This window comes from Simochromis diagramma, unplaced genomic scaffold (assembly GCF_900408965.1).
Source record: "Simochromis diagramma unplaced genomic scaffold, fSimDia1.1 OVJJ01000026.1, whole genome shotgun sequence".
NCBI lineage: Eukaryota > Metazoa > Chordata > Actinopteri > Cichliformes > Cichlidae > Simochromis > Simochromis diagramma.
In genome coordinates this window covers 8,140,882-8,158,382 of record NW_024386985.1, presented here as the reverse complement: position 1 = coordinate 8,158,382, position 17,501 = coordinate 8,140,882, and the positions used below count along the sequence as shown (strand labels likewise).

The window sequence follows — 17,501 nt, the reverse complement described above, 5'->3', positions numbered from 1 at the left end:
TTATTATTCAGGGGGTATCAGAATGAGTTATTAAAATAACATTATTTTCTATAACATCGTAAAGCAATTTTTACTTTCTTCAGTTTTTCCCCTGTCCTGGCTTCCTCTGTAGTGGGAATTTAGGTCTTAATCAGCCTCAGTTTTAATAAGATTGGATTGCTTCTCGAATTAAATTTGACAGAAAACCTTTGGCTTTCTGACAAGGAAAAAAAAAGAGGCAAGACAATGAAATGCAGAATAAAAGGAACGGGCCAGATGATAAATCGCCATCACCACACAGCATATTATCAGGATGCTGCGCATCGTCTGGCATGGTACTGCCAGATATTGCTGTAGCAATGACACGTTTCCTCCCAGATCACAAGAACGCACTGAATCTAATAATCAACTAAATATAGACACAAGTTAGAATGAGAAAGTCGAGCTGTGCTATCACTTCAAAAGTAGTCAGACAAAAATAAAATAACAGTAAATTAAAATATGTTTGAAATTCAAATGCTTTAAAGGTACATTTATGCACACTTTAAGGGATGCTGAGAAAAGTGCTGTGAAGAATAAGACCCCAGCGTTGGGCCAGGAAACAATATCTGACAGTACAATGGTGCCACCTGAAGTTAAAACACAAGGACTGCAGCTGGAAAATTACAAAGGAAAAGCTGGAAATAGTTACTGATAATTAAGAAGAAGAAAATGACAGTTCTCTAGTTTTTTAGAGCTAAAAATTCAAAACACACTTCAACTAGATACAAATCGGGCAGTGTGAAAATTATTCAGCAAGGAAATAAGAAACAAAAGAGACTTAAAGCTGTTTAATTTTTTATCCTCCCACACTTAGATTATATTTTCTAATAAAATAGAAAAGCTTATTAAAAAAAAAGAAAGGTAACTATGTCATACTTCAGGTCATAAAGGTTAATTTTACCATAGCAACTAGGCCCGGATAAAAGTATGTGTCGGTAACTTATGCTTCATTGAAAATTCATAAATACCTTGTATGCTGCAATTGCTAAATGGCACCGCGAGATGGCGCCACTTTCCTTGTAGTTGCGTTAAATTCTGGTTGAAAACTGTAAATTTAGGTCGATGTGATTATTTCTTCTATGATTTTTTGGGGGGGGACTAAAAAGCCATCTCTTAGCTGATACTGGAGAAACCAGTGAAATGTGGCTAGTTTTCTGGTTTGTTTGTTTATTTGATGTTTTGAGGTTGCAGGGCATCTTCTGATTATTTCATTCAGGTCCCTCGGGTTATTGGTTATGTCCATTTTCCAAGTCTGGTTTTAAGTATTGCCTTGGGAGGGATATCTCAAGAACATTTCTCGAGATGTGGTCTCTTACGATGGCCGTGTTGCCTGAGCCTCCGTCCTCTGTGTTAAGTATGATATAGCTGCTCATCTGTGCAAACCAGTTTGAATAAATACAGCACCCATCAAACTCAAACCACTCAAACTGTTCTCATAATGGCTCACGCGGTGACCTTTTAGCACAGAAAAACCTTAATGCTTGTAAACACCCTAAAAACTGTTCCCTTGAATCATGGGGAAAAAACAATTTTTACAAAAAGCTTTTTTTTTTATTTTTAGGAAGAGTAATCCTTTACCCCGGTGGAACCATCTGGAACTCAATATATGAGGGATGCTAAGGGTCAAAAACAAAGAGAAAACCTTTTGTGTTTTAAGGATGGCACCTATAACCTTAGTGCATAGCTTGACATGGATTTTAAGAGTAAGAATACCAAACAGAGAAAGTGAAAAGGCCAGGTCAATAAAATGAGGAATCAGAAATTTTCATCACTGTCATGGCTGCATATAAAGTTCTGTATTTGCTTTTTTTTTTTAAAACAGTTTGCCCTTTTACATATAGCATATAGCATGTTTCCTCCAGAACAATGGCCACAGCATTGCTGCTATGGGTCCTCCTAAAAAAAATCTGCAAACATCCCTTTGGTCACATTATTGATTAACAAATGGGTCCAGTGTGTCTGGAAAGTTAACTTAAGTTTCTAGAAAGTCAGCCTGCATACATAAATAGAAATATCTTCCGTTTAGTCAGATTATTTATCTGTATAATTTTATTCAAAGTCAAAAACAGATTTGGAAAAGTTACCACAACCCTTAGAGCCATATGAATGTTTAATAAGCTGTAATTATTCTGTAAATTAGAATACCATCAACTGGAATTATTTCTGAGTTAGTCACTAAGTCTCCTTGGGCAAGTTACTGAACACCAAGTTGCTCTCAAAGAGTTCATTTGAGTGTGAATATTAGATAGAAACCACTTAGGCATGAAAAAAAGTGTTTTTGTGAATGGATGAATGAGGCAAGTTGAACAAAGTGCTTTGAGTGCTCAAGCAGAGTAGAACAGCTCTATATAAGAACCAGGTCATTTACTTTTTACCACATGTTAACTTAGAAGTGCCTATTTAGTGGTGTTATTGCCCCTCTCTAAAGATAGACATCCATAAATGTTACCATTGTGGCATCAAAACTGCATTTATGAAACCAAATATCAAATGTGATTTTTAAAAATGTTCAAATGTTTGGTGAATTTGCACCAGATAAGCTATAAAGCTCTTTTTTTTCACCATCAGCATTAAGACTTTATTAGTCTTAATCCGGTAAGTGCCAACAAATTCATCATCTCTGCTGATCCCATGAGAGCACCAAACGAATGCAGCTGCATACAAGCTACAATTTCATTAACAAGTGGATTTACCTGCCAGCACAGAGCTGTCAAGCGCTACTGAGTCAATGCTGCATCGTGATTGGCTCGTATGTTTCTAGGTTTAGCTGTTGATTGGCTCTTTGGTGAGAGGGGTGGGATATTCAACATCTTTACAGAACTCTAAGAACCCTGAAGAAAAATCTATAGAGTGTCACATCGTCTTTAATACTCGGAAATACCAGTAATATGACCAGACTCTTTACCAGAATTACTGGTAACAGTTTACTCCCTGTGAAAGGTCACCGGTGTTAAATCATTTGAGGGAAATGCCCTGCAGGGAGGCAGAATACAGCAAGTCAAACATTGCAGTTTAAACACCTGTTCACACATAATCTTGAAACTTTGTACCAACACAGAGTGCAGATAAGGAACCATGAGTGGTTTAACAGAGGATTTTATTAAATTCCTTCAAAGGTAATCATAACGCCAGGCCTCCTAGACTTACAAAGGTAGGAAGGAGCCTTCTTCATAAATGGGACCATTTGACTGGTTGTAAATGGTTAGTATATAGACCCCACTTTGGCGAAATATCTTAACACAACCTGTCATACAGAGATCTTTGATAAATCATCCTTCAACACTTTGGTTGAGGGGAAAAAAAAACACATTTATTTGTAAAACGGCAGTTAAATAGTGTGAAACACTGGATTTGTTTAAGGCAGCCTGTGATTATTGTATTTAAAGGCCCAGCAAATTAACATGTCAAAACTGAAATAATTACATTAGAAACTTTAAAGAAAATCACATTATTTTTCACACTGTGGCACGGCAGTTTTTTTATAAGAGCACTTTACATCTGCGTGAATCGCTCATCGTCCGAGAACGTCGAGTTATAAATACCGTCATTTGCACCGTTTTCAGCCGTTTTCACCCCTGTCTCTTCGTCGCTGTCCTCGTCATCTGCATCCATGTTTTTCTTCCTACAAAAAGAATGAGCAGATCAAATGAAGCTCAGTTATCATATTTTCAAAAAGCTAAATTAAATACATCCACAGTCATCTGCTCACAGTTTTCTTTGGACCAGAGGATACACAAGCAGGGCGATGATGCCGAGGCTAACTGCACCCATGACCACCCCGAAGACAATGAGCCACGGAGGGGTGTCAGGGGAGACCGGTGCTGCCAGAGTGGGATAGATGCCATCGAACTCCAGAGTTTTATCTGTTAGCAGAAAAGCACCGTTGATTCGATTTCTCGATTTTCTATTGGACAAAAGAAAAGATTTCATTTAAGGGGATTATTCTGGAAAAGGCAAAACTGCACTGACTCTGGACAGCAACACAGTTTTTACAGTTGTGCCTCTTTACACCACCTAAGTTGATTAAATCCAGTAGATCTAGAAATACTTTTCTCTTCCCATCGTTCTGGTTGTCCAAACATTTTCTTAACTTTAGAAACAATTCTGTCATCATGCACTTCATCAGTTATCTTCTGTGGTCTTTAGGGTCTTTTAGTGTTGCTGAGTTGGTCTGTGCATTCATTCTTTTTTAAAAAAAAACTCCTGAAGTTTTTTTTCCTATCTCCCTGATGGATTTATTTAGATTTTCCAAGCCTAACGATGGCCTCTTTCACTTGTTCTTTGGACGTCATGTTGAGCATTAAGGCCACAAAATGCAAGTTATTTCTCAACTACTTGACAGTCAGTTGTCCAATTTCTCTGAAAATACATAAAAGTGGCTGCAATTGAGGTTAATGCAGCTTTAATTAAAGCTGCATTTTAATCATATCCAGATAAAATCCACTGTAGTGGTGCGCAGAGACAAAAAGCACAAAGTGTTTCATTGGCCAAATACTTAAAGATTTGCAACTTTGTGTCAAAAACACAAGTATGCGGACGTTAAAGTCACACTTTTGCTCCACGTGTTCATGCAACAGTGTTTCAGTAATGCTTAAATGTAGCCGATTTTAAACTCTTTCCTCCGGTCAGGGTCATTTCTCAGTACAGTACATCCTCCAGGGGATCTCTAAGTACTTCTTAAAACTGATGAGTCACACACAAAAGCATTTTTTTTATCATGAGTGATAAAACTGTTTTTAACTTTTAGGTTGACCTGGGGCTGGAACTGTTTTTTGGAAGCTTTGAAACCAGTTTGTCGTCTTAGAACTTAGCATCCCCTGAAACGAATGCATTAAGGAGGCAGACAAGAGGAGGTGGTGAAAGTATGCCAAGTTAACACAGCAGTGCCTCAACAGTGAGTGGTATACACACTGCGAACCCATTAAGTTAGTTTGCAGTTGGCCAGTTCCTCTGCAGGACCTGCTGTACAAGCTGGACACAGAAGCTACTGAAGTAGGCCAAGGCTGCCGAGGATCAGAAATAGTAATCAATGCATTCTTACAGGTATTAAACTGTATAAAAACAATGGCTGTAGTTTGAATTCAAACTACAATTTTAAAACTTTTTTTTTTAATTAGCTGACCTTATCGTTCCTGTACAGGAAAAAAAGCTTCAAAATACCCCGACTTCCCACATAAATTCTACAAGCTGGTGAATTTGTGCCAGAATCTTGGGAAATCTGTGATTCCAAAGTCTGCCTGTGAGTCTCCTCCTAGATATGAGCCTGGAAAACCTCCAAAGATAAGATGCCAGCTGGAAATAAACACGCTAGTTGACCAAACATTTATGAAGTGACTCGTCCCAGTACAAAGGAGTAGTGGTTCGGTGCAAAGTCCCATACAAAATTTGAGCTTCATAAATGCTAACCGTAAATGCTAAAAATACAAAAATGGTGAAGAGCACCTGCCTTAAGTTATGCTGCTCTACATAACATGTGCATTTACAGTAGAAACAGAGGATTTGTTTGGCGCTTTTTTTGGGGGGGGGTTACTAAAAGTATTTGTTCGCTTTTTAAATAAATTCTACTGCTTTCTGTATCAGTTATTGTGATCCATTAAAATAGTGGATGTTAATGGCTGGTTGAGGCTTTTCACTGTGGACACAGCATATTGTGCCCCTGCCTGTGTGGCTTCTCTCCGGTCACTCCTGGCTTCCTCTCACAATCCAAGGAGACAGCAGGCTTGAATGTGAGCATGAACAGCCGTCTCTCTCTGTTTCTCCTGTAATGGACTGGTGACCAGAAAAGTGTGATGGACGGATGGAAATGTTTAAATGAGAATGCTCATTACCTACATGAGGGAAATTATGTTCACTTAAGTACAAAAATAACCTGTTACTTCATAAAAAATAAAAGGGATCGACTTAGTTTCTATGGCCACACTGCATAACCCAGGGTAAACCTGCTCATGCATGCATACATAAAATAGATGGTGTTTGAAAGCAAAGTGTTTGAAGTGTTAAGGTTAGTGATCAGGTTTGTGGTTTAGGTTGGAGCTTTGAAGCCTTGTTCAAAAGAAAACAAACCTCTGGCAGTGGCAAATCTTGTGTGAGAGAGTAACCAAAAGCCATGACACAGGCACACGTGTTAAAGCAAAATATAAAAAATGTCACGACGCACCTGTTCCTGCGCTACATAATCTAGAAAGCTGCACTTTCGCACCATATGTGAGCCAAACATTCATTGGGAACATAATTACGCCCCCATTCATATTTATTTGAAAAACCCATTAGTTATTAGTCATTTTAGAATTTTCTAGGAAATGATAAAATGGGTAATAAATGTTTAAAAAAATACTTTAACATCCATTATTTACATCCAGCTAAGAAGAAAATATAACAATAATAGTACCAATAACTAAAACTGTAGCATGTGATTACTTTATAGCCATCTCCACAGTTCCTTTATCAACAAGATCCCTGGTGTTCGGCCTCGTCACCACAAACCAGAAGGACACTCTCTGAGTCTCGTTACACGGATGGATGTCTGAAACCCTGGTGAAGTTTTACAAGACAATGAAAGCGAAGTTATAAAATGTGAGTCACCTATCGTGTTAAGAGATGTTCTATTATGTTTTTACAACTCTTTAAGAACAGATGACACAGAAACAGTCTTACCCAAATTCTTCTCCGTTAGTGAAATCCCTCATGGCAAAAGCCAGAGCGGCCCGGAAAAGGAACATTTCATTTTTGTTCCAGGGATACTGCAAAATCAGCAACATCAGATTAGGGACTGTTTTTCAGCAAAGGTTAACTGTTTGCCACATGGACCTTGGCCTCATATTAAGCAGTCACATGCACTTTAAGAGAATTCTGGATAATATTAAGCACTTGATTGTAACCATGACTCTAAAATGATGGCGTGTAAAATATTAATAAAAGCAGAAGTTAATGATTTGGAAATTAGTTAATATTGGTGTGTGTGTGTGTGTGTGTGTGTCTTAAACTTCATACCATCAGCAAGTTGCATTTAAATTGGAAAAGTAGCATTTCTACTCCCTCTGTAAGTATTTGGAAATTTCCCAACACTTACTGCTGCTGTGTCCCTGCTGATATTTGAGGCCTCCTCTGTCATATTTGTTCCCTCATAATGTGCAGAACGGTTATAATGCCTAACAGGTCTGAACAGACGTTTAATCTCTCGATTCTCGATTTCATCTGCTGCAGTACCCAACGAATGTGCGATGTGTTCTTGCTGAAATAAGCAAGACTTTCAATTTTAAAATCTACGTATGCAATCGTGACCACCTTATTAGGTACATCTGTTTAACTGCTCATCAACATACATATCTAATTGTCCAACCACACGCAAGCATGCGTGTCAGTGGCTTTTAATGCCACGCGTCCAGGTTCTGAGTATTTCAGGAATTTCTGATTTGCTTAGATGTTCGCACACAACCATCTGTAACAACAAACAGTCCAGAAAACAGAGAGAAAATATCCAGTAAGCAGCAGTTCTCTATGTGAAAATGCCTTGTTGATGCAAAGGGTCAGAGAACAATGGCCAGACTGCTTTAAGTTAACAGGAAGGCAAAAGCAACTCATAACTGCTAGTTACAACCACAAAGAAGATGATCTCTCGACGCATAGCACACCAAATCTTGAAGCAGAAAGCAGAAGACCACACCGGGAAGCACTCCTGTCAGCTAAGAGCAGGAAACTAGACAATAGAAGATTAGAAAGATGAGCATTAATAAGGTCAGAATTTGGTCTAAATCAGCGGTGTCCAACTCCAGGCCTTGAGGGCCGGTGTCCTTCAGGTTTTAGATGTCTCCTTGATCCAACACAGTTGATTTAAATGGATAAATTACCCCCTTAACATGTCTTGAAGTTCTCCAGAGGCCTCGTAATGAACTAATCATTTGATTCAGGTGTGTTGACCCAGGGTGATATCTGAAACCTGCAGGACACCGGCCCTCAAGGCTTGGAGTTGGACACCCCTGGTCTAAATGATATGAACACATGGATGCTGTGTATCAACAGTTCAGGATGCTCCTGGTGTTGTAATAGAGTGGGGGATATTTTTTGGCACACTCTGGTGCTTTTAGTGCTAAATTTAAAGGCCACATCCTGCTTGAGCATTGTTGCTGACAGCATCTATCCCTTTATGACCACAGTGTACCCATCTTCTAATGGCTGCTTTCAACACAATAACAACCCAGCTGCAAATTTCAGATCATCTCGAACTGGTTCCTTGAGCATGACAGTGAGTTCACTGTACTCAAATAACCTCCACAGTCACCAGATCTCAGCCCAACAGACACCTTTGGAATGTGCAAAGGGAGATTCACATAATGGATGTGCGTACAAAATTTGCAGTCGCTGCATAAAACTCTGAAGAAATGTTTTCACCGCTTTGTTGAGATAAAGGATTAAGGCAGATAGAAGCAGGTCCTAATAAAGTGGCTAGTGAGTGCATCATGGAGTTTCAACGGTGCCTTTAAAGATTTGCAAGTTGCCCATGGTATCGTCACAAAAGCACTCAGGGCCATCACAGATCTTAAAGAGGAAAGCTGTTCAGGAGGTTTTTCCTCTTTGTCTCAATCTCTTTTGAATGAGCTGCATAAACGGAGACAGCAGCATCTCTGGATCTTGTTTCTGCATGTATTTTTTATTTGCATGGTACACTTTGAACTTTCAAAAGTATTCCTGAGCCCATGCGGTGATGTTCACTCCAGATTCATGTCTGATTTATATTAAAGTGTTCTCTGAGGGCATGACAGCCATTCAGCAGTGATTTGCAGCCCTTTTCTCTTGCGTACAGAGATTTTGCTGGATTCTCTGAAACATTAATGATATTATCTATGATCAGTGTACTGCAGAAGATTAAAATTCTCTCCGTTTCCTCTTTGTTCCACAAATCTGTGCCAGAGTATTGAAATTCTCCCTGTGTCGAAAGACTTACCCTGCCTAGCATGGTTTTTTTATATGTAATCCTGTTTATCTAATTACTAAGATGTGTCCAAAGCAGGTGTTTGGGGGTGTATTGCTTGTTTTTTTGTTTTGTTTTTTTTAGCATTACACAACTTTTCCGGTCTATTGTTGCACCTGGAACTTCAACTGATTGTAATGCTGGACATGAATGATCACATTTCTCAGTTCCACCACATTTTCTTTGTAAATATAGGTTGGAAATCATTACTTTCTTTATTTATAATTCACAAAACATTCAAATGTTTTAGGGAATGGGATTGCATTCCTGTTTTTAATATTATGAAGTCAGAGCTGTTTATGGCAAGAAGAGCGATCTGAGGATGTGGAGGAATATTTAAATATATACATACAGCTTGATCTCCCAGTGCGGTTTTGATGCTGAATCGAACTTTGTAGGCTTCTCCAACACCTATAAAGATAAAACAGACTGAAATGTCCTCTGCGTGCCATGAATTGCTGTGCTAGGCTTTAGATGAGAAGTGTAGCTGCTGCAGTTTATCTTTCCTGTGCTGATAGACTGAATCCCAAGAGCAGCAGTACCAAATTTAGTCTCTCTCAGCTATTTCCTCATAGTTTGGTTGTAGATTAGCAATTTTAGGATCATTGTTCAAGTCTACAATCACGATGGAATGAATGAAACCCTTGTTGTGAGGTAAATGCTAAGTTATGTGTCTAATCTGACTTTGTTCCAGTAAATAGATTAGAAGCTGCATTCCACACTGACTACTGGGCTAAGAAGGGATAAAACGCCTGTACACAAAGCCTGTGTTTACTCATATTAGTGAATTTATGTATTTTTTAAAAAAAATGTGAACACACAATATTTGACCAAAGGTTACATTTTAAGAGCCTTACCTGGTTTACAGAGCTCTTCCGCCACAGAAAGTGACAAACTGAGCAGGAGCAAGATCTTTTCCAACATTTTTCCCAGAAAACAAAAAGCAGAATAACACAATGCTGTAAAAGCTCAGGCAAAGGTCCCAGCATTCACCGATCTAAAGAGGTCGGCAGAGGATTTACCTGGATAAAGCCTGGGTTTAATGGTTAAGCCAAGACACACCTGAACTAATCTGTCCTCTCTGTAAAAAACAATGGCTGTCACTGCGCTGCACTGCATGGAAACAGTCAAGTGGGCGCTGTTTGTTCATGCTTTCCAAAGGAGCCAGATAGGTCTAATGTGATAGAGGCAGACCTCCCAGAGGAGAACAGAACGGCCCAGTCTGTTTCTATTTACCTAGTATAGCACAGTGTGTGAACTTCCAAGTTACAGCCACTTAAAATGGTGTAATAAGTAGTGACCCCTAGAAACAGAAACAGCCTGGGAAAGAATATAGCATCTACTAATTAATAGAAGTGGATCTGTTATCATTTTTTCCAGTTCCATATTTTTATTTTTACATATACGATATGATATGATATGATATGATATGTAAACTGTTACCTTTCATTTTAAAAGAAAACAACATTAAAACATTAAAGGTGAAACTAACAGAGGAATTTAGAAGAAGAGCAAATAGTGCGACCCACAGGGTGTAGTTGTAGTGCAGTTGTTGTTGTTGTTGTTGTTTAAGCCTGGAACCCTGAGCCCCACTTATAAATCCTTGCACAGCATTTACAAAATCCCCTCACCCAGCCACAGGTATTAAACTATCTCGAGGAGCCGTGATCTTTGCAAAGGCTCGATGGTTTCTGTTCTAAAGCAGTGCTGCTGTTGGTAAGTGGTGGTAAACATGATCACTGCTGGTATCAGAGTGCATGTGCCATAGAAATAAAAGTCAAAAAGAGAGAGAGAGAGGGCAGTACTCCAGAGTCAGATTTCTCATATTTGCCAGCCCTTCAGGAACTTGACAGGATTGCAATGACAGGATTTAAACAAGAAGGGTCTTTATCACCTATGACAAATCAAGGACATGAAAAACAACAATCTCATTATGCATTCTAAGAGGCTAGAAAATAAGGATAAGCAGAACAGGTCCATTTCAGGTGCAGTTCATTTAACCCGCCGGCGACCCAGCCATATGTTTACACTAGATCATGAAATGAGGTAGCAAGATTGACTGCAGGAGAAGCCTTGAGGATACTTGATGCACAAAATGAGGATGCAAACAGCTCAGCTGAAGGAGATGAGTTGGGTTTACTAGTTAACTTGAAAACATGGAGCATATCCCAGCTGCCACAGGGTGAGAGGCGGGGTGCAGAAAACCATTTGCATTCACATTCACACTTATGGCCAATTCAGAATTAGCGGTGAAGCTAATCCCATACTGTAACTGCATGTTTTGGACTGTGGGAGGATCTCTGAGTAACTGGAGAGAACCCACCCAGACATGGACAGCATATGGAGACTACACACACACCGGACGGTGGATTCAAACCCCTTGAAAATCATGTTATCAGAATAAATATCACAGATAAAGGAAAGAGTACAAGTATGATACACAAAACAGTACTTCTGTATGAAACGAAGCGAAGTCACTTGATTATTTTAGTCACTAAAATATTTTGGTTGCGTGAGGGTTAAGCCCAAAAGTCTGATTTGGGATACAGGTGAAATCAGCCCAGCACTCTCTGTCCTTTCTGACCCAGTCCTGCTCGGTCAGAGTCAAGCAGGACAAACTGTCCTCTCCACACTCCCTGTTCCTCCCACATGGTAATCAGGTCTAACCTAGCTTTGCTATGTGATGCAGAATTAAAATCTCCCACAACAGATCCCAGTGAGCTCATTCTCATCCTCTTTACTGAAAAAGCCTTTGCAAACACTTTCAGTTATTCAGTCAATCAATATCTAAGCTGGCACTTATATAAGGTTAATGATCCATTCTTCCTCATCAGCTGTTAGGTTAATTTTTTAACCACTGTCTCAGAAAAGTACGTTTGAAACCGCCATTTATTGGAAATTAAGTTCACATGGGTCAAGTTTGAATGTAAAGTCTCCTTTCCCCCATAACAGACTGTTTCAGTGATTTAAAACACCACAGCAGACCACATGAAACTCTCCTACAATAAACGATCTTTTGTACCCATAAAATGTCATAAGTGTTTTCCAATAAAACAGACCACGATGACGCATCACTGAGGGTTGAGCCACTGGGTTACAGTAAGAATAACTGGTCTTTCCTCTTCCTTCCTCCTTCCTTGACAAATCAGCCAATCAAATATGTATGTATATCATTATATATACATATACAGCCATACTACTGTGCGCTGTGTACATCCCTCCCTCCTCCAATGTCAACAACAGGAATGAGGCACTGAATGAACTGTATCAGCACATCAGTGAGCAGCAGACAGCCCATCCTGATGCTTTTCTCATCCTGGCTGGGGATTTCAATCATGCAGACTTAAAGTGCGTGTTTCCAAAAATACAACAACACATTGACTTTCCAACAAGGGGAAATAACACACTGGACTTTGTTTACACCACCCAGAGAGGAGCTTACAAAGCTTTTCCCCTCCCCCACCTCGGCGCCTCAGACCATATCACTGTCATGCTAATGCCTGCCTACAGACCGCTCGTTAAAGTCACCAAACCGGTTCGTAAGCAGATAAAAGTGTGGCCAGAAGGGTCTTCAGAGGCTTTACAGGACTGCTTCAACACCACGGACTGGAACATGTTTAAGCAGGCTGCCACCTATAACAACACCACTGACCTCCAGGAGTACGCAGAGACTGTTACTGCCTACATCAACAAGTGTATTGAGGATGTAACAGTCACGAAAACCATAACTGTCCGGGCCAATCAAAAACCATGGATGACAGGAGAGGTCTACAGGCTGCTGAAAGCTCGGAATGTTGCCTTCAGAGATGGAGACGAGGCAAGCCTGAGGACAGCTAGGGCCAACCTTTCCCGTGGCATCAGAGAGGCTAAGAGACAGTACTCCAGGAAAATATCGCATCACTTCAAAGACAGCAGAGACTCACGGAGCCTGTGGCGGGGCATTCAGACCATCACAGATTACAAGCCCCCACCACAGACCTGTGATAGCACTATCCCCCTGCTGAACGAGCTGAACACTTTCTTTGCTCGCTTTGAAGTCCAAAACAGCACCACTGCACAGAAGACCCCACCCCCTCCTGGTGACCAGGTGATGACCCTGTCCCCGGACAGCGTGAGGAGATCCCTCAGCAGGATCAATGCACGTAAAGCTCCGGGTCCTGACAACATTCCTGGTCGTGTACTGAGAGACTGTGCAGTGGAACTCACTGATGTCTTCACAGACATCTTCAACATATCACTCATCCAGGCTGTCGTCCCCACATGTTTTAAAGCCACCACAATCATTCCGGTTCCAAAAAAGTCATCTCCCTCCTGCTTTAATGACTACCGTCCTGTTGCACTTACTCCCATCCTGATGAAGTGCTTCGAACGACTAGTCATGCAACACATCAAGACTGTCCTGCCCCCCTCCCTGGATCCCTTCCAGTTTGCGTATCGGCCCAACCGCTCAACCGATGATGCCATCTGCACTGCACTCCACTCAGCACTCACACACCTGGACAATAAAGACTCATATGTTCGAATGCTGTTCATAGATTTCAGTTCAGCATTCAACACTATAATCCCCCAACAGCTCACCCAAAAACTGGTCCAGCTGGGGCTCAACACCTCACTGTGCAACTGGCTGTTGGATTTCCTCACCGGAAGACCTCAAGCAGTACGGGTCGGCAGTAACACATCCAGCACCATCATTTTAAACACGGGGGCCCCGCAGGGATGTGTGCTGAGCCCCCTCCTCTTCACTCTGCTGACCCATGACTGCACTCCATCATACAGCTCCAACCTCTTCATCAAGTTTGCGGACGACACAACGGTGGTGGGTCTCATTAGCAACAGGGATGAGACCGACTACAGAAGTGAGGTGAGACGCCTGGCCACGTGGTGTGCTGACAACAATCTCTCTCTGAATGTGGAGAAGACAAAGGAGATTGTTGTGGACTTCAGGAGAATGCACACCCAACATGCTCCTCTGACCATTGACGGAGCGTCTGTGGAGAGAGTGAGCAGCACCAAGTTCTTGGGTGTGCACATCACAGAGGATCTCTCCTGGACGTACAACACCACAGCACTGGCCAAGAAATCACAGCAGCGTCTCTTCTTTCTCCGCAAACTAAGAAGAGCAGGAGCACCAGCCCCCATCATGCAGACTTTCTACAGAGGCACCATCGAGAGCATCCTGTCGAGCTGCATCACTATGTGGTTTGGAGCCTGCAATGCGTCCTGTCATAGAACCCTCCAACGCATAGTGAGAGCTGCAGAGAGGATCATTGGTGTCTCTCTCCCCTCCCTCCAGGACATTTACAGCACCCGTCTCACTAAAAAAGCCCTTTGCATAGCGGCTGATCCCACGCACCCAATGCAAAGCTTCTTCAAGCTGCTGCCGTCGGGGAGGAGACTGCGGAGTCTCCAGGCCAGGACCAGCAGGCTGAAGGACAGCTTCATCCATCAGGCTGTCAGGAAGCTTAACTCCCTCCCGATTCTGCCCCCTCTCCCCTCTCTCCTCCACGGTCTCACTGAACTCTGTCACACACACTCACACACACACACTCTCTGACTCACTCACTGGCCTGCACCAGTTACCAGTCACTTTGTGGAGCATTGGACTGCCATTACCTCATAAGACTTTGTTGTTACACTATCTCTTACCGTACATTACTAAATCTCCATTTGCACTATTTGCCTATTTGCACTACTCTGCCTGGTTTGCACTCAATGTCATTTACCCTTATATTGTATATTGTATAGCTTTCTTGTTATATGTAAAATTGTATTATATTATTTAATTTTATTTAATTTTTTTACTTTAAAATATTTTACTTGCATTTTTTAATCACTCTTATATTTAAATGTTCATTTGCTTTTTTATCTAGGGATTGAGAGTAACGTAGTTTCTATTCTCTGTATGTCCTGTACATGTGGCAGAATTGACAATAAAGTTGACTTTGACTTTGAAAAAAAAAAAAAAAAAAAAAAAAAAAAAAAAAATGGCAACTCAGTGCATTTGGGCATTTAAACATGGTCAAGATGACCAGCTAAACCTCAAACCGAGCAGCAGAATGGGAAAGACAGGCAGTTTAAGTGAGTTTGGCACCTGATGGGCTGGTCCGAGTTTCCCACATTGCCATCTCTGGGGTTTGCAGAAAAATAGATAATATCTATCCGATGAGTCTCAAATTCTGCTGTCACAATTAAATGGTGGGGTCAGAAATTGGTGTCAACAGCATGAAAGGCTGGATGCGTCCTTCCTTGTATCAGCGGTTCAGGCTGGTGGTGATGGTGTAATGATGAGAGGGACATTTTCTTGGCACTCTTCAGACCTTTTATTGGAACATTGTTTAGACATGTCAAAAAAACATCACAAAGCTCAAATAACTTTAAGTTGGTTTTTTTTTGGGGGGGGGGGGGGGGTTAAATGCACTAAATGCCTTTTCGTTTTCACCTTTTTGGTGTGTATTATCTAAATTTTGAATTAATTTTAGCTTGATCACAGTTCACTTCCTGCTAAGCGCTTAATTACTTTTCAGGGTGCAGGTATTTTCTCTCTACACACGGTGGCAGCAGAGGCCCAGACATGACAGCCATTCCAGTTTTTAACCCAATCATTGTGAAACTAAAACAAAAACGTGAACCTCAATACACTGCATGAAATGCATCCGAAAGTAAAACTCATAGTGTGAAAAGCATTTTTCAAGGCTTTTAGATTTTGTGTGCTTCTTTAAAGGGCAATCAAGGTTAATCATCTCAGCGGGCAGATTACTGCTGGATCTGCAAAATCCAAAATATTTTATTTCATCTGAGACTCTGGTGATATTCAGATTGAAGACTTTCAAAAATATTTTTCAAATCTCTCCTGAGGAAAAAAAAAGAAAAACTATTGTCTATTAATGGCTGTGTGTACAAAATATGCAAACATAACACAGTTTGACAGGCATAAAATAGTATTTTTGCACCAACAAGGTGCTCTCCCAAAGCTGTCAGCCTAAAAACTGTTGGCTGATAGCTCTAAAACACATCTACGACAGATAAACAGCATCTGAAAGTCATGCTGTTAAGAAACAGGATAAAAACGTCAAGCAAAAACCTGACGCAGGACCTGCAGATGATCCATCTACTGCTCACCAAAGGCTCATCAGAAATGGGCTCAGTGGAAGGACAGAATACTATATATTCTTGACCGCTATACAGAAAGAGTCTCATCAGCAGTGGCTTCATTTTTCATGATAATGATCCCAAAAACACTGCCAATGAAGTACAAACATACTTGGGTAGAAAAACATACAATGAATCACTATCAGTCAGGGACTGGCTTCCCCAGAACCCAGACCTCGATATTACTGAAGCAGTGTGGGATTCAACATCCAAAGAACAGCTTTGAATGTCCTTCAAGAAGCCTGGAGAACTATTCTTAAAGACTACTTAAAGAAAATAAGGCCATCTCAGAGAGTTCAGGCTGTGGTGAAGAGTAACAGTGCTCATACCAAATATTGATTTTCAAGCTTGTTAGACTCTCACAGACTCTGATTCATCTAATATACTGTATTTCAGTTTATGTTTGGACATTTTTCATTGAATCGTTTTCCATTTTCCTACCAGTGGATAAATAAATAGTGGCTTGAGACTTTTGCACAGCATCATGCAGGTTTGAAGGTTTGCTTAATATTTATTTATTTATTTATTTATTTAGGACAGTGCATGTTAATGAACATAAATGTAAAAAAAAAAAATTTACATGAATGTAAACATGCCAGATTATAGCCAAAGGCTAATTTCCATCTGTTGTCCTTAAACATAAAAAAAAATAGACATAATAATTCATAAAAAATTCATCATTCATTCATAATAAAAACTCCAACACCAAACTTACACATACACACCATTCTGTTCCCAAATAAAACATTAAAACTATACAACTCATACATGATCGCACATGATCCTGTTACAGCTGTAACAGGATCATGCGGCATTTCTGAGTCCAGTATTTTTTCTGTGCATGTTTACTGATTAATAATGGCCCCATTTCTGTGTCAAAAGGTCATTTTTTTATACAAGTATTACTTTAATGTCAGGACGTTAGCAGTATTTTTAAGGTGCTAATATTAGCCTCCATGAGTAAAAGTGACATTAAAGTAAGTTGCATTGTTTGTTTGCTAAATTTGCTGTTTGTTTTGCTCTTTCTAGTTTCTTTATTGTATAAAATTTTAGTTTTGGATGTTGGCCTAAAGTGTCTGAACTGTTTATCTCATGATGAAACCAAATTCAGACTATTTATAGAAGGCTATTCTAATTTAGCAGGAAATATGAGTGATATTCAAAGTGCTTCCCTATGTTCCCTCAGAGCACAACAGATTAACTGTTGGCTTCATTATGCTGTATCATATTACACCGCATCTGCATTGTGATACAGGATAAGAATTTGTACAAGGTTCTGTAATAAAATAAGCTTTATTCAATTATGGATTGGAACGTAGGGTCTTCTTTCAGCTTGTCCTGGGCTCTGTCGCCCCCAGCAGGC

The 17,501-nt window shown here is 40.3% G+C and overlaps 1 protein-coding gene across 1 annotated transcript; it reads right to left on the bottom strand.

Annotated features, from left to right (window-relative positions):
* Positions 1–1,832: 1,832 nt before the first annotated feature.
* Positions 1,833–10,176, bottom strand: cltrn (collectrin, amino acid transport regulator). The gene is made up of 6 exons (XM_040040103.1): positions 9,847–10,176; positions 9,342–9,400; positions 6,676–6,761; positions 6,439–6,552; positions 3,731–3,925; positions 1,833–3,643 (listed from the first exon to the last, which is right to left on the bottom strand). Exons 1-6 carry the CDS (start codon positions 9,911–9,913, stop codon positions 3,514–3,516), a joined length of 651 nt encoding a protein of 216 aa, XP_039896037.1. The 5' UTR covers positions 9,914–10,176; the 3' UTR covers positions 1,833–3,513.
* Positions 10,177–17,501: the final 7,325 nt, after the last annotated feature.

What these genes read in the sequence shown, in the direction of transcription:
- cltrn (XM_040040103.1), bottom strand. Translation starts at nt 9,913, where the DNA reads ATGTTGGAAAAGATCTTGCTCCTGCTCAGTTTGTCACTTTCTGTGGCG. An exon ending in ACTGTGGAGATGGCTATAAA is followed by an intron (nt 3,926 to 6,438) that starts GTAATCACATGC and finishes TTTGTCCAATAG; the next exon opens with AAAATCGAGAAATCGAATCA. An exon ending in CCTCTGGTCCAAAGAAAACT is followed by an intron (nt 3,644 to 3,730) that starts GTGAGCAGATGA and finishes TTCTTTTTGTAG; the next exon opens with GAAGAAAAACATGGATGCAG.